The following is a 24,383-nucleotide window of genomic DNA, read 5'->3' as shown; positions in this document are numbered from 1 at the left end:
GATGAAGATAAAAGTCTTACCTGCCTCTTAATAATTACGTAAAGATCCTTTTCTTTTCCTTTTCATATCACATAAACAATTCAGCAGTAGTTATATACAATGACAATGACCTTTTAATTACTCAGCATGTTCATAATATCCCATTACTATAATGTTTTTAGTACATACTCCTAGAATCAATAATATTTGAGCAGTGTTTTATGTGTCTGTCCACAATAGTCTACAGTTTTCACCACTTCTATACTGAAAATGACATCTTTTCTCATGTAAATCTATGTTTTGTCACCAGTCTGGGTCAGACTATGTTGGTTTAGTGTGAATGTAGCTCTAAGCAAATGGCACTTGAGTTGAATTACTCAAATATACGTGACTGAGATTATGTGAGCTTACACTTACACTTTTGTATACATGGGGACAAATGTGCTCATACACCTCTTGCCCATTATCTCTTTGTTCTGCTGAAATTGAGTAAGGATACAGCCAGAGAATGGAAAAGGTCAAGTGGCTCCGCTCCCTCTCTTCCTCCTCCTCCTTCTCACCTCATTCCTCTGTAATGTGTGAAAAGAAGAAGAAGAAGAGAGAGGGAGGGACCTGTTCCCAAACATCAAGGTGTCACAGCATGAAATTGTTGCATGGTAATGAACCCTCAGAGCGTGCAAGCATGTGCAGGATCTGACATCTATTTACTGCTTCAACCCCCCCCCCCCCCTTTATACCCTATCAGGTTGTGATTAGATCTATTTTTATTTTCTCTGGTCATTGTGCTCTGATCAATAATGCAAGCAAACTGGCCGTGGGGGGTGTTGCAGCACATTCAGCGAGGTGGCATGCGTTGACGGAGGTCAAAATGGAGAAACTACAGAATGTATGCAGTGAAAGAGCGGTCAAGTGAAATGGAGCATAAGCTTGTCTTGAACACTCAACTGTAGGAATGTAAGGCCATGAAACACACGAAACCGCATCTTTTCCCATCCAATCTTTTTCTTTGTCATTTTCAAAAAAATGCTCCGTAAGCATGGAGTTCATTTCAGGAAACTATCTGCGTCCACACAAACCACTGAAACGACTGAAACAATGTAGTACTGATACCAGACCTGTATGTGGCGTTGTAATGCTCTCACAAAAAAAAAAAAAAAAAAAAAAAAAAAAAACAGAGAAGAAGACGTGGAGCATGTGCATAAATCTTGCTTGGTTCTACCAGGTCTGTTCCAATATTTCCCTCTGGTTGCCCCTCTCCGTGGTAGATCCAAGACCATGAATGTTGTTAGCTATTGTTGTTTGTTGCTCATTGTAATGAAAGAGTAGCTAAAGATTTGGATTCAATATTTCCAATAAACTCAATAGCTGTTGTAGCATGAACAGTACTCTGCGTTCACACCATTGTTGTTGTTGTGTGAAGTGGCGTCTTGCTTCTGGGGTGAAAGGATGGAGAGGTGGGACTATGACATCATCGTTTTTAGAAAAGTTGTGGTTTGGTCATACAGACGAAGATGCAAACCAGCGTTTTCAAATTTATTCACTCTGGGATCGGTTTCAAAAGTTGCACTTTTTAGTGACTGAAAGCACTGGTTTCATGTGGACGAAAGGCCTATCTGATACAAAACAAAAATCGGATACAACCGAAAACATCTTCATATGAAACAGGGCCTAAATATAATTGAAAGAGCTGCAAGAGTTTGGTTAAAACAAAATGCATCACAGTCCTTTAAACATTTCAGTTTGGAATTTGGCAGATGTGTGATTTGTGGCAGGGGGCATAAAGGAGGCTGATGTGTGAGGGGAGTGACAGGGAGATGTGAACGGTGCTGCTGGCCTCTGTCCTTGTGGGTAATGACCAACAGAGGAGGACAGATGAACATGTTCATCAGCTCCCAGAACTAAGGCTACCACCAACCCTCCTGCTGGGGAGGATCAGTCAGGCTGATGGCCCGTAATCTGTATATGTGTGTGGTGTGTGTGTGTGTGTGTGTGTGTGTGTGTGTGTGTGTGTGTGTGTGTAGTATGTATGTGTGTGTATGTGAGCATGTGGTTGAGTGGAGTGACAGAACAGAGTGGGGGTGGGTGACAATCATGATATCTTATCGCTGATTGTGGGAGAAGAGCGTACCATTGCACAGACGGTGTGTGTATGAGAGATTGAGTATGCAGTATTAAAAGTACTTATTACATTTATTACTGAGCTGTTTTATGTCCGGCAGTGCAGGGCTGGCTTAAGGGAAAATTAGGTGTGCTGACTAGCCTTTCATTAGTGCGTCATTAAAGTTTGAAAGGTTGCTAAATAGCCAACGCCTGCCGTACATATTGAAAGAGCTGCCAAGAGGCTCAGCATCATTAAGGCTGTTCTGTGGATAGTTTCTGTTTTTGAAGAAGTTTTAGTGTTAGGCTTTGAACCAAACTCTGTGATCAAAAGCATCAAAATAAATGAAAGCTAAACTCTGAATATAGCTTTATTCCAGGAAGATGTAAACTGAGTGCACTGTGACCAAAGAATGATTAATGGACTGATGAATGTACTTTTCTAACCACAGAGCAACAACTAAATTGATTGATCTGATTACCAATCTGATACAATTCACAACACAAATAGAAAAAAAGGCACGCAAAACCTTCAGTAGAAGACGATGCATATACCTTCAGTAGAGATTACAAAATGAAATGATTAAACTTAATTTAGCTCCAACACCAATGATGATTAGCTGACTTCAATAACTTGTAAAGTCACACACAATGGAACAGGATGAGGAAGATGTTCACCATCCAGACTTCATAGCAGAAACACTTAGAGGAGTAAAGTACTGGGTGTCCCAAAAATTTGACACAATTTCATCACCTAATAATTTGTTTAAAATTTGTTTGCTCTTCTTGTTCAAAAATATGTAATCATTTTTATTGTTTTCACTTTCAGGAATAGACATGCCGTTTAATGCAATAGATAAGGGGATCTGTGTATTGAAGTTCGCCCAAACTCAGTCAAATGTGAATGGCAACTTGAATTTGTGAGAAAATTTCAGAAACAAGTGCCAAGAGGAAAGCAGATTTGGATGTGGTTTAAGAAGTTTCAAGAGAAGGCTGTTGTGCGAGGAAAAAGGACTCCACTACCGACTCGATGTGTGCCACGTCACAAACGGTGCACACACTGAACATTTGTAATAACTGTGGAACATTGTAAAATTACCATCCCCCATAATTTTTCTTTTAAATTTGTAGAATAAAACATTTTATGTCCAAAATAAATCCTATTAAGTATCATTTCTCCTGAACATATAGTCACTCCGATACGGACATCTGAAATTATGTAAATTTTTTGGGGGACTTCCTGTATAAAGAGCAGCAAAGTCATGGAGGGTGAGTGGGTTGTACACAGATCTGTAACCCAGGTTTCATCTATCTATCTATCTATCTATCTATCTATCTATCTATCTATCTATCCATCTATCCATCTATCCATCCATCCATCCATCCATCCATCCATCCATCCATCCATCCATCCATCCATCTATCTATCTATCTATCTATCTATCTATCTATCTATCTATCTATCTATCTATCTATCTATCTATCTATCTATCTATCTATCTATCTATCTATCTATCTATCTATCTATCCATCCATCCATCCATCCATCCATCCATCCATCCATCCATCCATCCATCCATCCATCCATCCATCCATCCATCCATCCATCCATCCATCCATCCATCCATCCATCCATTTTCCAAACCTCCTGGTTCTCAAGAGGATTCTGGAGCCTATCCCACCTACCAAGAGGCTAAGTTGGCGTACATCCCGTTTTGTCCTTGTACTTGCATTTTCGTATTGAGTTGAACTCCCCTGGACCTTGGTCAATATATAATTGGCTAGAAATGGAAGAAAAAAAAAAAAAAAACACACCTAACTTCAGCTTAGTATAAGTAAAACAAATGCTTATTTTCTGTGTCCTTGGTCAGGCTTGTATTGGCACATGTGTTGACTTTGCCTAAGTAGGTGATAACATGTAGTCAAGCAGGCTCTTTGAATATCCAACAGCCTTCTCCTTTCAGGTCTTAGAAAAGACTTTATGATCTAAGAATCAACCTGCGTCCACATCACTAGTTTTCTCTTTGTGAAATGCTATCTCACTTGTCAATCAGCAATAAACTGTATTGCTTTTCCTGCTGGGCTGTGAGAAAATTATCAATTCAGGCCAAAGAGGGGATTGTGTGTGTGTATGTGTGTGTGTACACTGTGTATGTATGTGTGTGTGTGTGTGGCAGTGACGGTGAGAGACAGTGAGGGGAACTTTTTAAGTGTAGCTACAATGATGCAAACTCTTGAAACAGAATTCTCCATGTTTCAATTCATCTTGTTCCCGTACTGTAGCACAAACAAACCCAGAAGAAAAGCTCAATAATATTTGTTCGGTGCAGAATGCTACTAACATGTCTCCTCAGTCAAAGTAGCATCAAATCAATACTCCCTTGAGGAAGCGAGTGATTTCCATTACAGAAATTATCACAAGCTAAATGCAGACCTACGTGTGGAAAGACTGTAAAATGTTAACCTTTATCAGTTCTGCCAATTAAAGGATACAGCAGTACAGTAAATGTCCATAGTTGTTTAGCATTCGTTCACAATAAGGGCTTTGAGAGAGATCAGGGACCACTGATAATGTTGGGTAGGACCATGTTGAATCAGCTATATACCAGTCATGAAAAAAATTATTAGACCATCAAAAGTCATCAGAAACAATGGTTATGTAATCCAGTACTGACTCCTGTGTGTATCAGTAACTAAAACAGACAGAAAAAAACATGGAATGCCTAAAAGCACTGTTTTTGGCAGCACAATACCATAGATCCTGATGTAAGAACTTAAGTGAAAATGATTTATTATCAAGAAAACATGGAAAGTGGCAAGATATCAGCTCTGAAATTAAACTCTTATGAGCTGTTTTTGTGTTATCATAACAAATGTACCTTTAGTTGTACCAGGCATTAAAATGAACAAGAAACTGAAGGAAAACAAGGGTGACTAATATTTTTTTTCCGTGACTATAGACTCCCCTTCTGAGATGTAGTGGAGTCAGGATATTAACCCTTTGGTGCATGAATTATGACAAATTTATGTCAAGATTTTTTGAGTGTTTTATTCCTCTTTAGGCATGAAATAACCAATGGATGAAATTTCTTTAAAGAACCTATTTTTTATGAGTTACAAAAATGTCCTCTCATCTGAACACTATGTGTTTAATTTTTTGAAGCAAAGAAAAACAATGTATTTAAAATGCATCAGAAAGTGATATACTGTCGGAAAACTATGAAATAAAAACATTTAACCCTTTCATGCACAAATTATGAGAACCTTAATCAAAATTTTTTCCTGAGTGTTTTATTCCTCTCTAGGCATGAAAAAACAATGTGACTGAAGACTTTCTTCTGAAAAATAAATTAAAAAAAAAAAAAAGAAATAAAATATTTTAAAAAATTAAAAAATACATAACAAAAAAAAAATAAAAAATCTTATGAACCTATTTTCATGAAGTTGCAAAAATGTCCACTCAACTAGACACCATGCGTTTAATTTTTGATGCACAGAAACATGTATTTACTGATAAATGTGTGAAAACTATGGGTAACGCTTGTGATTCTGGGGGTTTATGCTCAGGAGAGATCTACATACTGTTACCAATTCATGTCAGAAAAGATATGTAGTATCTTAAAACTCTGATAACATATGTGTAAAAAAACTAAAAAAAAAAAAAACAACGAAAAGAACAACAAAATCCATGAATATACAAGAAAACAGCTGTAGAATAGCTGTCCACTGTAGTGACCAGTATGCATGAAAGGGTTAATGCAGCTAATCTGATGTTTTCTCACATTTTAGCATACTCTAATATTAGAGATGATGATTTGATTTGATTTGATCTGTCTCTTCTTTATGTGAAGCACTTTGTAACATGTTGTTTTAAAAAGTGCTATATAAATAAAACTTTACTTACTTAGTTTTTACTAACTTCCTGGAGATAATATGCAAAAAAAAAAACAAAAACAAAAACTTTTTTGTCTAATAACAATGAGCAATTGATTTGCACTCACACATGTTACTGACAAGGTTTATCAAGAATTGTAAAGTTACAGTAACTGTATGAAAGTCAGTGTATGAGATGGTGTGTCCACTATGTTGGCTGATATGCAAATTTAACAACAAAAACCATGAATATACAAGAAAACAGCTGTAGAATAGCTGTCCACTATAGTGACCACTATGCATGAAAGGGTTAATGTTAAATACAATGGAAACTCAAGTAAACTACAACTTTAAATATAGAATGAATGCAGTATTTGCATAAAGGAGCAGAAATGTCGAGGGAAGAAAAGGAAAAAAGACGAATTAATTAAGGAACTGGAAAAGTTATGAAGTCAGACTAACCCAAAACCTCAAATGTATAGTTTCTCAATAAAAGCCCCTGCGTTTCCAACCCCGTGGTGCTGTATTTAACGGATAATGCTGCGGAATTGACTCAAATACACTGAAAAACACTGCGTGGAGATTTCAGGTTGCAGTTCTTGATAGGTCGACCCTCCCGTACCCTCCCCACTTCATTGCACTCGCTCGGTGTCAATCCAAAGCGGTAAAACCCTCCCCCGAGATATCAAATAGTCCGTTGCGCGTGGCTGGCTCCTGCACTGTTTGCCCAGACGGCATCCGCTCCATCCGTACACTGAGTGAGTCTCTGCTGCGGTGCGTCGCGCGCAGGCTGGAGAGAGATGACAAGAGTCTCGCGGAACTGGCCAGACAAACATGGATCTTCGTAAAACGCTGATTTCGGTGCTTTGGATATTATTGCTCAGCCTGGTAGAAGAATGTCACACCGAAGAAGGTATGTTAAAAAAAAAAAAAAAGAAAAAACAAACATGTGTTGATGGTTCGGTTGTTTCCAAACTGGCCGCAGCAGTGTTGATCGATAGACAGATGTCTGCCGCGGAGAGTTTTCCGTTTGCACTTTGACGCAGGTGGATGTAATTTTACTAATGAAAGGGCATGAATTATAGTAAAGTAGAAATAAAATATATCAGAACAAACTGCAAGTATAAAGGAGAAATGATTGTACGTGTGAAACAAAGCTGTTGAAGGTTTACGCATCAGTGCTCACTAAACCCAAAGCGTTTTCTCTCAAATATTACGAACGTGACAAGAAATAGGGAGGATTTTGTCACAAATAGTTAAATGGTAGCGATGGAAAACCCTGCATCTGTAAATCTGTTTCATATTCACTTATGAAGTCATTTATTATAATAAACGATTGGTGGGAATAACTTGTTTGGAGATGTCCAGTCGTATTACATATACACTGTCCGCATGAAAATACTGTTAATTTAATTTAATTTTTTCAGATTTTTTTTTTTTTTTCCAGTCAGCTTTATTATGACAGACAAACCCTTCACAGTTTTTGCCACACATATTAAATAAATACCGGTGCGCCGCGGCTTTGTGCAACTGGTTTCTTGTCTATTCCTACTCCTAGTCAGTGATGCTGTTCAGCCGGATGGATGCCTCTGTGCTCATCCCACTGTTTGCTCCTCTCCTATTTAGCTCAGGGGTTTCTCTAAGTACTGTTTCCATTACATCCAGTAGTTTAAAACACCACGGTGGCACTAAACAAGAAATTGCTAAAAGTGAAAAGCAGGGTTATACGCACAATGCGCTGAGTGCTTTATCAAGATTTAATGCTGATTTGGGATTGGGATTTGGATTGCTGGCTTGTTTAATTGCCCCTGCACATCTGCACTGAAGTGTGTCTGAGAGAGGGAGAGTGTGAGGGAGCCGGGAAGGTACTGCTGTGGTCCAACAGTTTACCGGCAGTTTGGCTGATCGCCACAGATAAATACTTTCTGCGTTTAAAGCTGTATCCAGATTACTGTGACAGCTTTGTTTTATGCAACTTATCTGTGTCAAACTGTGTGTGTGTGGGCCAAGGTGAAGCCAAGAATATGGTCCCAATCAGATCAAAGATGCAAGTGGAAAAGAGTATCATGACCCAAGATCCCCCAGGATTTTTCTAAAGAGGAGCTTTATAGACAAGACCACAGCTCAGTGTATTTTGCATACACACATATACACACATGCATGCATGCAAATTCATGATGCACTTCATTATCATCATAAGTCTGCCATATACATATACATTAACCTATGTATGTCAGAAAAGTACTTCTGACACATTTGCGCTCATCACTGACACACATATGCACAACTGGCACACACGCAACTCAGGATCAAATGCACACACTCACTTGACACGTACATGTTGCACTTGCATGCGAGCTTTCTCATCTCTATGACACGCGCATTGTGTGACATTTTCTGGCACTCTCAGGCCTTTTTTGTACACACACGCACACACACATGCAAACTGACACGATTGTACCCTCCTGCGTGTAACCCACACACACTTCCTCTCGAGTATTGGATGCACAGACTCATTGCCAGATTGATTTGGTTCCCTGGAATGCTGGAGAGCTGGATTTGGATTCTAGCTTTTGTTTAATTGATGTTGTGACAACGATTAATTGCTGTGAAAGCAATGTGCTCCTGAAGGCGGGTATTGGCAGCTATTCTCCTTGCTCTTCATAAGGATTTGTAGATACAGAAAATCTGGGAGAAAATTTTTTTTCCCTTTTAAAACAACTATGATATCGGCAGGAAATGGAGACATTTACCCGCCTGTCTACCTGTGTTCTGTTAAGAGTTCTGCTATCTTCTATGAAAGTTACCACAGAGGAATGAATGCTCTCGGTTTGGGAATTTTGAGTGCCTTTCAAAGCCTCTTTTTATATTTTAATACAGTATTTATGTAGCGCTTTGATCACATTCATGACTTTCCACTCAAGTCTACCCTTATTTAATCTTTCCATCCCTCTCATTCACACACTTTTACGAGTCCCTTTGTGTTTGTCTCTGCTCTTTCATTTCTCCTCATGTGCCAACAGTGTTTTCCCTTGTTGCTTCGCTGTGAGGCAATGTATTTGTTATTTATTTCTTTCCTTTGTGCTGGACTGTATTCTTACTGCCTACTGTATTTCCTTTGTTCCTTCCACTGTCCTCTCAACTGCTATGTTTCCTTTACTCTCTCTCTCTCTCTCATCCCCTTCTGCTTTTGCCTCCTGCTTCCTTAGCTGACTTAGCAAACACTAATATGACTGGGGGTAAGGGTGTGTGTGTGTGTGTGTGTGTGTGTGTGTGTGTGTGTGGGGGGGATGGGTCCATGCAACCACAGCTGGATGTCCACCATCCCACACCAACGCCTCACACACAGTCAATCCAGCCACTCCCCTCCCTTCAGGCCGCTTTTCTCATTCCCCGCGCCTCACCGCTAACACACCTTGGCATCTCATCGGGATCTCATTTACTTCCCCCTCCTCTCGCTCTATCCCTCCCTCTGCATCCATCCATTCTGCGCCAAGCCAAGACAGAACGGCAAAGAGAGAGAGGGCACAAGCCAGGTACAGAACAATAGAGGCGGAGTAAGGGAGCGACAGAGAGGAGTGGAGTGATTGAGGGCACGAGTGAGAGAGGCTCAGAAACTGCAGCGTAACCTCTGGGTGCATCCTGTTTTTGCAGCCGTAGTGTTGGTTTGATGCCGTGTCGTGTCAGAAAAGCAGAAAAGTACAGTGTTGTTTACCTGCAGTCCTTTTGCTGGCTAGCTAATCAAACATTTCATGTCACACGAAATTTTTCCACAAGCAGAAATTAGAGAAAGTATTCGATCCCATATTGAGCATTTTTATGATTCGTTTAGTCAGTTTTTATTTTTAGTAATTGGCTATATATTAGACTTATGACTAACAGTTAATAATATGGTTGTCTGTTTTATAAAATATCAGAAAGTATGAACAAATATTGAAAGACTAAGATGATGTTTTCTTTCAAGCCAAAGATATCCTCATGTATCCTCATAGAGCAGTAAAGAAGCGGTAAAGTGCACAAGTTTAGGAGCAACCCCTCTCTCTTTATAGTCTTGCGCATTGTCCACCCACAGCACTATCTGATTGGTTACATGTCACTCGTAATAGCCTATTAACACTGAAGGCTACTGTGTCACAGACGGCCAGCTCCGGTGAGTTCTTTCAGAGGCAAAGCAATAGATATTGCAAAGTTGCAAGAAACACCACATCCATCCTAACCACTCCATGATCCATGACCAGTCGGTTAATGGGATATTCTAAATGTTGATGCCACATATTCATTTTTAAAAGAAATACTTAAGACAGAATTGGGTTTATATTATTGTATTATATTTAACGGACAGTATAAGTACAGTACAGGGTATATTTGATTTCCTTATGGTGCAGGACTAGTTGCAAATATCAATTGCTTGTCTTCTTGATTACAAATAATCTATGTCGGCTCTCATAAAATACATGTTGGCTGACCTATTTTTTTAAAAAGAAAAATTAATTAAAGTGCCTCTTCATAATGAAACACCACTTATGTATCATATATTAGTGAATCTTAAAATTAGTACTTAGACGTTGTCTGATTGACTAATATTGTGTTTACTTGCGATTGCCAGATGGGCAGAGGATCAGTGTTTCAGTCTCCCAGGCATCAATTGGGACTAATTGTGTGTGATTGATGAAGGCTTTTTTCTGCTCTGCTGCCACTGCTGCACTGGTCCATGTTTGGTTGGCAAGGACCGCCTTGGACCTGTGTGTGCTGGACCAGATGACTGTGACCTCTGAGAGTAGAAAAGGTCAGAGTGATTTGTGGAGATGACAGGCATAGCGCTGCGACATTCTCTCGCCGAGGCCTCAGGGACACTGTCATTTTCAGAAGAGACGAGGGAGCGTACTGGCGCAGGTGCTTTGAAATGAAAGGGAGAAGAAGAAGAAGAAAAAAAAGATGCATTACAAACAGGAGAAATGAGAGGTGTGCGAGGTTGAAGGGGTGAAGAAAGCGGGGAGCTAAGTTGGAGGTACAACTGATGATGGAGTGACAGGAAGAAAATTGGTGGGTTCCATGGCACTTGTATGTTACATGTAATCAAGCAGAGCGGCGGTTCCTGTAACAAGTCAATGCAGCAGCTCAGCCAGATCTTTATTTACCTCCCACTCAACTGGAACACATTGACTGAGACTGATAGACTGATGAATTGTGTGTGTGTAAGTGAGAGTATGCTTGTCTATTGGATCTCAATAGGGTCACCTGATTTTCTTTGTTCAGGGTAAGGACACACTACCACAGCATCAGGGCTATTTTGCTGCATCTGCAAAAAACGAGCCATTGGAAGCACCAGTGTGTGTACGTGAGAGATGTGTGCACATGCGGGAGGAAAGATTGGGGGGGGGGGGGTTAGCAGGTGTTTCAGCTGTAGTAGATGGTGAGGAAGGGGCTCTATGCAGCTGCCTGTGATGGATGAAGGAACTGCGGATGGACTGCGCATTTTCAACTCATTTGACTGATAAATCTACGGTGAAACATCTACACTGGCTGTGTGCATGTGTGTAAATGCAACCACTTCTACGCGTTTCCTCCCCCTTGTTCACATTTTCCTTATCCATGTTTACATCTACGCATGTGGAAAAATTTATAGCACCAATTGTTTCCCATGTGTAATTATAGTCTGCTGTCTTTAATCCAAGTACACTAAGAGGCTGGTTTGCTTGAGCACCAACTGCGTTCTGTTTGGCTAATTTCCGTACAGCTATGACAACTTGATGCTGATATGGTGAATTATATTAATACAGGGTTGAGTGTTGTTAATTTGGATGCAAGCTAATTAAATCATTATTGTATAAAATGTTATTTAGCAATGAGACAGAAATTAAATATATAAGCTCTCATTGAGAATATAGCCTTTTTGAGTACTTTAGAAGCATTACTATTCAAGAATAAAGCTCAAAATGACCTAATTAATTACTCACACATCAATGTGGAGTTTTAATCAAGAAGTGTCACACTGTTTTTGATTGCAGGCTTTTAAACTTTGTTCCTTTTTAGGTTGTTACGCTGCAGCAGATCTATTATTTTTGCTCGTGTGTCGAATAGGTATAACTCATGAACAGTTGCATTCATCTTTATGAAGCTTAATAATTAACAAAGCATTACATTAGTTTAATGACTTGATGGTTTTAATTATTTGTCGGAAAATGTGAGCAGTGAAAAGTGGAAATAAGACAAGAAACGACTTACATTTTACTCGTTTTTTTGCTTTATGGATAAAATGTACCCCATAGTTTTTTTTTTTTTTGTTTTTTTTTAATGCTGCTCATTCAGTTGATATTAGTGTATATTGTGCAAAAGTAATGAGCCTGCAACCCAGCTGTAAGTTATGAGTGTGCTTAGTCATAAGATAAAGCAAACACGCTCTCTCATATTGCATATGTGAAGACCGGAGGAAAAAAAGTCCTAAAGCTCAAGTCTCAGTCGCTGCTGCTGAAAATGCATGTGCGCTTTCATGCCACAGTCTTACGTAAACATCTCAAGGGTCTGCTCGCTAAAGGTTCTTCAAAGGTTATATGCAAAGAAGTTTAATAAATGTAACTGAAAAAAATTAAATTAAAAATGTCTTGCACCACCCACGCAACCAGAAACTAGAAGTAAAGACATATTTCTGCCCGATTTTTACACGGATGCCTCAAACACATTACTCATCTTTGCCACTTTTGTAGGGATACTAATGGATTAGAGGAGTTTTTGTTGGCAGGCTTTTCAGTCCTGAGGTGTCTAAAGTTGATGAATGCCAGTGGTGTGTGTTTGTGTGGCGCTGTAGCTGGGTTTGGGAGAAATTTCTGCTCAGGGTGTTTTACGTTGAGAGTAAACACTAACTGCATTAATGCGAGGCTTGATGTGGGTGGGCATGTTGGGAATTGAACTGACAACTCAGAGTTGCGCAGTCAGTCTACCACCCTCCCACTCCCAGCATTCCATTTTAATTTTTGTTTTCCATTGCTGAAAAGCAAAATCACCCACTCATTTAGGGTGAACAATAGTATGTGCAAAATATATTTACAAGGCTGGCCGTACCAAAGAACATACGACCTAAAGCTTTCAGACCTTGTTTCTGGTGCCTGTGGGTAGATGACCATGTCCATTTGTTTTATGGCACTGTTCTATGTCTCAACATTGTGCTTTGTGTGGTCCCCAGACCCTAGATCCATTATTGTGTGTTGACTACCTTTGTTTGGTCTGTTCTATCGCATTCTTTACAGTAAGTGTGATGATTATGTTACAGGAGCAAGTACAACCTATGTGTGTCTGTGTGAAGGCCTTGTACTTCCAGAGGTTAAATGTGTTACCCTCTCTTTGAGATGTTGGCTAAGAGACGATCAACCTCAATTGAACCTGGTTTAGGCAGCCACATCACACTGTCATGGAGGTGACAGAGGTCCTCAACTGTCCAAAAAGCTTTAAACAGTGTTTATACACATGGTTACTGGTATTTTTATACATATATTTAGCCTCATATCATAATTGCCCAAGTCATATTTTTTGGCCAAATTGTGATATCTGCGTAAATTTACCCTCCTAACACTGCTTCTTCATTTTGCATCATTGACTATGCCCTGAAAAAAATATGACTTTGGCCATTATGCTATGAGATGATATTTTTTTAATTAGCTGTTGTAAAATTCTAAGTTGGATTTTTCTGATATAATCAGATCATGTGGCCAGTGCACACATGTTAGTTTCAAGGACTAAACCACTTGCATGGAAAATGAAAGCATGCAAGCAATTAAGGCATAACTAAAATGAATTAAAAATTAGAAGCATTACCCCATTTCAGTGTGTTAGAGGAAACTGCTGTTTCGGGGCATCCAATACGTTTTCATGCCTCAACTTGGCTGCAGCCAAGGCAATACTGTCCAGTAGTCCATTTCCAGTTACATAACATGTGAGCACACATGAGTGGGTTCTCATCTACTGGCCCTTGGTTCACCATGAGACATTGTACTGCTCATATGTCCATGACGGTAACTTGCAATACACTGTTCATGATTTAAAGATAAGAAACCACATTCTGCTCATGCTTTTAATCAAGGATTCATGCACATGCGTCCTACTAGTGTAGTTCTTGTTTCTTGGACACAGAACACACGTGGCTCAGTTGAACATATACACATAACAATCTGCACAGAAGAAACTGTACCGCTGCCTGTGCCGTTTGCGTCCCCTGTTCCTCTTCGGTCTGCTGTGTCAGTGTCTGCCTCACTGGTTCTGGCCGAGGCCTTTTAACAACAGCCTGTTAATGTGTTTTTCATGTCTGCTGGTCCTTCTTTGCCATTTCGCACCTCATGACACATGTTGGGAGATTTTTCCACTTGTGTGCATGTAAGAGAAATAGAAAAGAACATTACATCATAACATTAATGTGTTTATATACGTATGTCGTTCTGTGCTTCCTTGACATCTTTTTTGCATGTGATTTAGCAAAGTTGCATGTCAAATATAAACATTTTAAATAGTTTTATTATTGGCGCAATTATTTTTTTTTTTATCATCATTACAAATTGTTATTAAAATCCCCAAATTATCATGTTATTACAAGGGGACACCACTGCTAAAAGCTACATTTACAAAAAAAAAAAAAAAAAACTGCTTTAAGCTGTAACTACAATCTCGTTCAAAAGTTTGCATATAGAGAATTAATGATCTAGTATATTGTCCTGTTCATGCTGTGAGTCATTGTTGTAAATCTCTGGCTGATAAATAGCATGTACAAGATATTTTGTCAGACACCTTAACCAATTAAATAATCAAAAATTGATGTTGTCAGTGAGAAATTGTGGACTTGGCAGGTCCCTAAAGTAGAAGTGGTGCTCAGCCTGAGCTGTCAGGTCTAATTGTCAGTAGACCTACTGTACCTGAATGGGCCTCAGTACAAAGTGTCTGCTGTGCACAGAGAACAGCGGACTTCTCCGGCCAAATGAGATGAAACAGGTCTTGATCACAGTAGGAAAGAATGAACACAAACACACACACACACACACACACAAAAGGAACACTAAGCTGTGCAAGAGATCTAGATGTTTATCCTCTCTCAGTAAGCATATGTAGACACAGTGTTGCTCTCTTACATATTCCTGTTTCTTCTTGTCTATAATATTCAGTGAGATCTGGGATCCGAAGCTCAAGCTGTGCACTCATGATTCATACGCATGCATCTGACGGACAGACACATGCTGCTCTCGAACACATGCTTCTACCCAGTAGTTTTGTGTTGTCCTTGTCTTTGTTTTTGATGCCTCCGTCCATGTCTGCTCTGTTGAGGTAATGACCGTCATGTTAGAAAAGTGTCCGGCCGGGCCTCGTAAGCCATTACCCCCGTGCCTAGGAAACCCCATTAATCTTTGTGAGAGGCGTTTGACCTTTCAAACTCATTAACCACAGCCGGTGTGCAGACGGACGTGAACACATACCCAAACCGCAGATGCGCTTTCCCTTTTACACAAACAAAACACCATGTACACACACACATACAAGGGTGCTTAGGCAAACTGTGGTTCTGCGCGCACACATACACACACACACACACACACACACACAGGTGAGGTGTGAATGCACTGATGTGTGTCCAGCTGCCAATATCGCCTTCACCAGCCACACTCTCACTTTATCTCTCTTGTCTCTCCTCTCCTGTCCTCTTCATCCCCTCGCTTCCTCACCGTGTGGGTTTGGTCAGTGACCTGGAAAATTGCCCGACCTTTTAATGCGCAGCTTCCTTGGTGATGAATAAATACATAAATTGCACGGCTCCGGCTCAGTCACTTTTATGATACCCCTCCTAACCCCCAGTTCTCCCTCCCGTACACCTCATCACACCCCGTCATCTGCACCCACTCCACACAGACACGGAAGAGGGGAAAGCATGGTGTCTTTGAAGTGATAGCCCCCTGTGGAGAAGACTATCCATAATGAAAGGGTGTTAGTGACTGGGCTGAGGGCGAGAAGTGTGTGTAGATGGTAAAGGATGTAATGGGGTGAGTGGGCGAGGCAGGTTAACACACCAGCATGGGACCTGCTCTTCTCAGTTTATCAGTAAAGCGAGGCCAGGAGTGAGAGGGCTTTGTAGGTGGCAAAAGGATGTAATGTGGTGAACGGTGAGGAAGGTTAACGTAGCAGTATGGGACCTGATCTGCTCAGTTTATCAAAAGTGCAAGGGAATGTGAAAAATGTAGGTGGCTGGGGCTATAATAGGCTAAGTGACGGGGTGGGGCAGGAATGGATGAAACTTATTCTGCTCAGTGTTTAGTAAGTGTGAATGAGAAAGAGAAAAGGAAATGAAGCTTAGACACAATATGTGGGCAGATGGAGTTGAGATTTGGAGAAAGTCAGATAGGGCAAAAGGAGCAGGCTAAAACAAATAATAACTGTGCAGAGGCTGGGAGGTAGGCAGTGATGGCGCGATGCACTGGCCAGAAATTTGGCACGAGGCCTTAAGTGCAGAGCCAATATATATATTTTTTACTGAAAACATCTCTCTTAGGTCAGGTCACAGACTTGTAAAAAGTAGAAAAATTCTCATAAGAAGCAGAAATGTGGGAGATGAAAAGCGCAGACAGATAACTCCGGAAAAAAAAAAGAAAAAAAGTAAAGTACTGCTTATTCTTGAAACATTACAGCTACTCTATGGAGTCTTTGAAACAAATAAAAGTTGTATTTGCATGTGGTGTGTCTCGCTGAAGCACATTTTGTGTACCCTCGAGGTCAAATAAAATGTGTTGAGTGCTTTTCCTTTTTCATAAAACATTTGCAAATGTTTGCATGAAACATAAACACAGGCACAAACAGAATGAGGAGCTCTTCTTTTAAAGACATTGTTCTCTAACTCCACAGGGCATCTTTACCTTTCGAATGTTTTTAGAACCTTTACAGTGAAACTATTATATAGCTATATGTCACCCAGCTTTTAACCCATACAAAATGCATTTGTGAAGTAGGATTAAGCAACTGAAAGCACAGAACATCTGCAAAAATCCAAAAAGCAGCACGACTAAATGAAGATGGACTATAATTCACCTATACTTCTTTTGGGGTTATTTTCTTTTTACACAGCAACTGAGTCAAATGAACTGCTGCTGAACCAAAAAAATAAGATGATTGCATCTCAAATTACATCCAAGGCCTTTGTTCCAGGGATGCAATGATGATATGAGATAATAATCCAATATTGAATCAAATAGCTAGATTGGGTATCATTGACAATAGGATGGGGCTGATCTTTTCTATTCAGTTCTGTGTGTTATTAGTCTATGTCTGTGGTCTATGTTTACAGCATTCTGGAAGCATTTCACACATTTTGGCACTTTTTCTTTAACCAAGTTGCTTTGTACAATTATTTTATTTCTAAATAACAATTAGTTAAATGTATATTTCTTACACTTAGTTTTACAAATTAGGAAACTAATTTTTAAGTTAAAAATGCACCAAACCATGTTTTTTAGGCAGTAAATGGAGTTGTATGACTTAATTGTAATGAAAAGTCTGACTTTTCTTAGGAGCTCCAATTCTTACTTTGTAAAACTGCAGCTTTGGTTGGTTAATTTGTTTGCTGGTTTGAATCCAAAATAATGTCTTAAACCCTCACAGTGACACAATTCAGACTGCAGAATTGTTCTGTTTCCCTGTGAATTCTGCTGAAGATATTGTAGGTTTTAGGTCGATCTCTTTCACGCTGTAAAAGCAGTATAAAAACCTCAAACCAACCCTTTAACTCCTTATGTTTTTGCGTAGTGGTCCTGTTTGGCCTATGGAATTATTCCTGTTATTTAGACACACCACACTTACATCCTCTTTCTGATTACAACATTTTTTTTGGGTGGAGGTAGACTCGAAATTGCTGGAAAGTTGCACCTTGCCTTATGCAGAATAAAAAAACAACCCCAATCTCTTCCACAGCTTTTTAAACACTGGTTTGAATTAATGTATTGATATCGACCAATACCAATACTCCAGGTAAACATACCAGCCTCGAAATTTGGATTGTATGTTTGTTTGTTTGTTTATTCATTTATTTATTTATTTGAGGAATGGCTGTTTTATACTAACCTTTCTTTAATGACTTTAAACATTTACATTTCTTTATTTCAGCCTGTGACTGCGATTTGTTTTTGTCTTCATGTATATGCTTTATCTGTTGATGCTTTCGTACTGCACCTCATGTTATTAAGGACTTAAGTATGTTTCTAAACATGTCTGGGACTGTGTGTTTGTAGGTGTTTCTTTGTGTGCCTGCTCATGATTGCAATCAGACTGTCATCAGTGCAGGATGGCTGGGTGGAGCGTGCTCCTGTTGTTTCCCAGCTTCCTCTCAGCTATTTAGTTGCCTTCCTGTTTGCATGTAAATTAGTTTGCCAGCCAATCAGTTTGTCGGTTAAGCAGCTGGCTGGAAAAGCAGCCATTTTGTCAGGTAATCTGGCAACCAAGCAGCCAATGAAGCATCTAGCCATGGTGCCACTTAGTCAGGAAGCCAGCAGTCAATCAAAAAACTATTCAACAAACAAGTTGAGTTAGCTAGATGTCTGTTGCTATTTTCTCTGTTGACTGTGAGCCAGCCAGCCAATCAAAGCGCAGGAAGTTTGATTAATCACTGAAGATGGCAGTCAGTGATTGTCTGTCAACAAAACTGTATAAATACCAAAGACCTCCCCTTCACCCTGTCTGCAGTAGCATCATGCAGTGAGACGTCCTTGAAATTACTCTCAACTTCCACCGTACACAATCAGGCGTAAAGCATTTGTGCATTTCTTACTGATGTATCAAATAAGGAAAATATTGCTCATGAAATACTGTAAAAATTCAGCAAAGCAAGTGAGTCTTGCTTGTACTGCATCACATGTGCTCGAATTAGAACTACAGTAGGACTGAGGAAGCTTTATTTGCTGAGAAAATATGCAAGCCAAGTTGTAGCACCAGCAGTCATCAAAACAGCACTGAAGTGCACAAGCAAAAACAAGGCCAAAAAGGAATTTTTACCAAATTTTGCAAGTACATGTGTGGAGACTAATCCACATTCTGGCTGCCTAGCACCAACACCCTTTTCTTACTGGGGCGTTCTCAGATTTTGTTTGGGATTGTCAGATCTCTTGTAAATATTTGATTCTCAACATTATTCTGCAAATAGAACCGTGCAATCATTCTCAGTAAATCAGTAATTTACAAGTATTAAATTGGATAATTAAAAGAACAAATCTGATGATATACCCCCTAATTAAAAATGGTGCTTTTAGTCGGTTTTTGAAAAGAAAAGATAAAAAAAAAACAACAACAAAAAAATCAAATCTAGGAATCTGTGTATGCAGTCCACAGTTTGTTTTTCTCTTTGGGCTATGTGTGGTTTTGGTGATGACCAAAATGTGAAAACTGCCTGTATGGATTTTTCAACACATATTTTTCTTGGTTTATGCCACTGGCAGCTACTGCACATATCACAAACCTACTCAGATACTATGTGATAGGAGTGTGTATTTGCAAGAATCTGACAGTACATGTGTCACGGTGCAGAGTTTACAGATCAATGCACTGATATACAGGACTGTGCAACAGTCTAAAGCCACCTTTAGTTTTGATGTTTTTGCAGGGTTGAAATGAGCATAAGTTTTTATTTCCTATTCTCTTTTTCTCAGATACAACAAGAAAATACAGGGAATGACACACACACACACACACACACACACACAAAACTGAACTAAATGGGTTCTAAAGGTTAAAGTGACTATTTAGTGCAACCCTGATCCCATAACAAGAAGCAGCACAAACGGTTAGAAAAATCTGATGTGTTAAATAAAAACTGGTATAAAACATCAGAGAATTTATGCAGTAATTCTCATATCATCTGAAGTCTGAGTGAAACGGTTAAACACATGTTAAGTACAAGGGAGGTCACACTAAATAATACCACTTTTGCCAATACTGCTGTACATACTTCTGATATATCCAGATTGTATTTTAATGTTAATACAGAGACTGAGAAATGCATGTGTGGTCATTATAACTTTCCTAAACCAACAAACCTAATGTTGGACAGGACTTTTGTACAGTACTGTATATTGTGATGCATTAAGTGATTTAAATGATACTATATTGACATTCTTATATAATTGTAACAAATGGAGGTGGCTGTCATAAGCAAGCAATTGAATATAAGTAAATAAATGGGTGTGTTTGTATTTATTACATTTTACATCTAAGTGTGTAAATCTCAATAAATTAGCATAAATGAAAGCTACTGATTACCATTCCCTTTTTATAGTTGGATTATTTAGTCATGTACAAAATATAAATGTCAAATAAGATGAGCTTGTGCTGTTTAATGTGTTTTTCTGTCAAATTAATTGTGCTTTAACCTATAAAGACCCAAGCAGCCACCGGTGAACAAAAACATCAGCTCATGTAACTGTTTAATACCTGTTGATCCACTAATCCTGTCAATACATATAAATAATTGGTGTAAAATACAGTTTGTCATCTTTTCATGCTCATCAGATAGGACCCATTTGGACGTTCAGAGGCTCCGTAGTGAACGTGGAAACACCATCATCTTGTACAATATTGATTCACCAGTAAAAACCATGGCGTTTCACTAATGACAGTGGATGGAGACGTTTGTTTTATGTTCATTTTACTGAAAAAGTCTTTTTTTTGTGTGTGTTTCTGAGATAATAGCCCTAGACTTTAATCTGAGGTTTACAGCATCAGTAAAATACAAATAAGAAAATACCTGATTTTTACTGAAAAAATGCAAAATATAGCGGATAATATCATAATAAATGGTGATAAATTACTTAAGAAATATTATATATGGAGAAAGAAATATTTTGGAACTGCCACAAAAGTAGCACTGGGTCTTTATGGGTTAAATCTAATGTTTGTAATGTAACCTAGACATCTCCAAAATGTCAACTGGGAGAGGATTGACACACCTGAAGAACACACTGAAATCTTGTCATATTGATAGATATTAATAAAAATAAGAAGAAACAATGACTGTTTAATATCAGCTAAGCATATGCTCTTAAATTATTATTCATTGTTTCCCCTTGGTTCAGCCTGTAGTTTAACACTTGCTATGGTTATTACAGTCACCCTGAGAAGGACTGAGTGTTACGGCCGTGTGTGGGTTTCACCAAGAGTCAGTTTATGTGCTGTAATTGGTTTGCCCCTACATTTAATACATTTTCCGTGTGGTTAGTGTGTTTCAGCTCTGTTCCTGTGTGTTATGAGTAAATGTTTGTTTGTTGGGTACACCTTCATGGATGAATTGATTTTAATGGGGTTACCGAGGGTTATTATGGGGGGTCATAGTGATGCAGGCAATTTATTCCATTTTGTTGTTGTTGTTGTTGTGTGGTTGCATTAGATTGTTGTTTGCTTTACTTGCTGTTTAGCCTGGAACATTCGCTATTCACACTTAAATTTGCATAATAACACATCACACAACAGCTATTTCGTTCTATAGAGTGCTGCAGGAATGCTGTATTTTTGTAGGCAAACCCGGAAGTTAGCTTTGCCCCATCCCCTCAACCCGTACCAGTGGGATATTTCCATTGCCTCTTGAATTATTGCAAGCAATTAGCTCTGTGGCAAACAAAGGTTTATGATAATTACACATTCAGTTAGATAATCCTCACAAATAAAAACCACTTTCTCGATTATTTAAACATAAATGCAACCACCAACATTACAATGCTAACTCTGGGCTATAAAGCAACACCACACTCACTTTAATTTTGCCTTTAACATCTCCACCACTCGGCTTCCAACTTGTAAATTCATTTCACATCCTTTCTACCAAAAACTTTTCTCTTAGTGTGACCTGATCTAGTGAACAGAACAGCTTGCAAGAGGGCATCACAACAAGGTTGTAAAAGCTGATGAGGGAGTAGATGAGTTTTTTAGTGTTCGGTGTAATTTGTCCCCAACAACCTCTGTAGTCTCATTTAGCCTCTTGTTACCGACAACCTTTTTCAAGATGCATAAAACTTCTAAACTTAGCAGTATAATCCTTAGTTTCAAGTCTAAAAACACCTTCAAAACAAGGACTCGTAATTTCTTCCGCATTCTATTAATTATGTTGCTCAATTTGTATGTTTTCTTTCATCCTAATGCTGCCAAGTTTTTTTATGTGTGCACTATTTGGTTTTATCGTGTGTGTTCTCTCCTTGTGCATATACTTCCACGCCAGTGAATCTGTGATGTAACATGAGAGCGGTCAGATGGTCGACTGGTATGGAGCTGAGGTGACTGGGAGACTGTCTCCAGGCCAGATGGGAAGGGATGCTTTTGCACAGGAAGTAGCAGAATTAAGGGCCTTTCTCCCTCTCATCCCTTTCCTCTCTCCCTCTCTCAGTCCCTCTCATTTGCTCTTTCCATCTGTCTCTCTGTTCTTTTTTTTCCTCTCGTCCTCTCTTTCTCATTCCCTTACTCTAACTTGCACACACAATTGAACTTGGCAGTGTTTCAGGGATTGAGTGGCTTGAGTTAATAGCGAATTACCTGCATCTCTGAAGTCTTGAGTGTGTATGTGTATGTTAGGAGGTGGTGGATAAAGTAATGGACTTTGCTGGAAGGTCAAATGAAGGAGCCGACCGCTAAATCACTAAATGCCACTAAAGCATTCAATGAAGCCCATTCATTGGCCAAGATTGTGAGGATTTACATGTGAATGTAAACTGGTCAACAATTTGTGGAAAGTAATTGTTTTCCTTGCTGGAGAATTTGTCTTCAGCACACAGTCTGTAATCCTGGCTCTCCCTCGTCAATGCCAACACCGAGAGTGAATTTGGGCTTTTTAATGACTAGGTTTCAGTTTGTTTATAACCTGATTTTGAGTGTGTGCTCACTGTTGTGTGTGGTGTTTTTGGGACTTTGGGGGAAGCTGGTAATGACGCAGAGAGGCAGCGCCGCTCCGATCTCTGACTCAGACCCCGTCACACAAGATTAATTTAGCTAACCATCACTGTTGTAGCTAAGATGATGAAAAACACTTTTCTCCCAGCGTGTCTCATGGGAGTTGTTACAGATTGAAGTGTTTATTAGTATTGTGGACATATAAAGTAATACTGGACCATATGTTGAGTAATTTTCAGGCTGCAGGTGATTTACTTTATCTTGTTAAGAACTTAATTTCACCATTAAGAGTCAATTCTGTTGTAATATATGGGCACTCGCTCACCTAAAAACATAATTTCTAGTTTTTTTTGTACAACAGTGTAACAATAATAGCATTAATGCAAACTAATTGGTCCTCCAGATAATTTTCCACACATTTCACTACCCTTTATTTTTTTTTTTGTTATCTATTATTTCTTTTTTAACTTCTCCATATTTTCTGTCCCTTCATCTCTTACCACTTACCACAAAGATAGTGGTGAATATTAGGGCTGGGTAAAAAAAATTGATTTTGGATCAATTTTATTTTAATTTTGCATAATCAGGTAATAGTGGATGAGATCGGTTTTTCAGAGCGGGACTGCAAGTACCTGACCTGGGCACAGAGACTGGGCGTCTCAATCTCTCTCGCGATGGTTCTGGCGTGGGAGGGCATGGAGGAAGGGTGGGGAAAGCTGGCCGCCCAGACCGTCTGGTTGGCAGAGGTTCTCCGAGGCGGGTCGCGGGAGCTGGTCGTTCTAAGGATATTAACTTGGATCCACACTCAGCCATAGGTGATAGCTGGGACGCTGTTAAGGGGATGAGGACATGACAAACTCATGGGGCCCAGCATTCGCGGGGGGCCCATACAGCATTGGAATGGGCCCGGAGAGTTAGAGGAATAGTAAAGTGTCTTCAGTTTCATTTTCACTTTGCACCTGTCTGACAATCACTGCCCCCCCCCCCCCCCCCCCCCCCATGTCAATACTGATGCCAGTATTGATGAGTGGCATGGCTGCAGTACTCAAATAATCAGGTTACAGCTCAAATTTGTACTTTGGTATCACTAAATGAATCTGAACCAATCAATTAATACAGAATTGAATCGATATCAGATCAAATCAATTCAGAAACTTATGAATCAAAATCGAATCGATTAAGGAAATTGGCCATGATACCCAGCCCTAGTGAATATATTAAACTAACCTGAGAGAGGCTGTGAAAACGTGTCTGTGGTGTATGTTAAACACATCCTAATTTGCAGTACACGTGTGACACGGCTAAATATTCATGCATACTGGCTGAACACTCATTGCTGCCTCTCTCCACATACACATACAGTTATATGCACAGTATGACGGCATGGGGAAAGCTTGCTTTTAGCCAACCATCCCCTGAGGTTGGAAGCTGATGAAAAATTCAGTGCAGTTAGTCAAAGAGTGGCTTAAAGGAAAGAAGAATAGCGTTTAGTTTAGTTAGTCACACTCTTCTTTTCTTGCTGCCTGTCCGTCATTCTGCGTTTCAGATTGTCG

At 39.4% G+C, this 24,383-nt stretch overlaps 1 protein-coding gene across 1 annotated transcript in view; it reads left to right on the top strand.

Annotated features, from left to right (window-relative positions):
• The first annotated feature begins 6,717 nt into the window (after positions 1 to 6,717).
• epha10 (EPH receptor A10) overlaps positions 6,718 to 24,383 on the top strand; it is a 208,475-nt gene continuing 190,809 nt past the window's right edge. Inside the window, exon 1 of the mRNA XM_030146536.1 lies at positions 6,718 to 6,862. Within this exon, the coding sequence (XP_030002396.1) occupies positions 6,784 to 6,862 (79 nt within the window). The 5' untranslated portion in view covers positions 6,718 to 6,783. The remainder of the gene's footprint in view (positions 6,863 to 24,383) is intronic.

This window comes from Sphaeramia orbicularis, chromosome 11 (genome assembly GCF_902148855.1).
Source record: "Sphaeramia orbicularis chromosome 11, fSphaOr1.1, whole genome shotgun sequence".
Taxonomy (NCBI): Eukaryota; Metazoa; Chordata; class Actinopteri; order Kurtiformes; family Apogonidae; genus Sphaeramia; species Sphaeramia orbicularis.
Note: the sequence above shows the minus strand (reverse complement) of the source record. Positions and strands in the feature narration are given on the sequence as shown.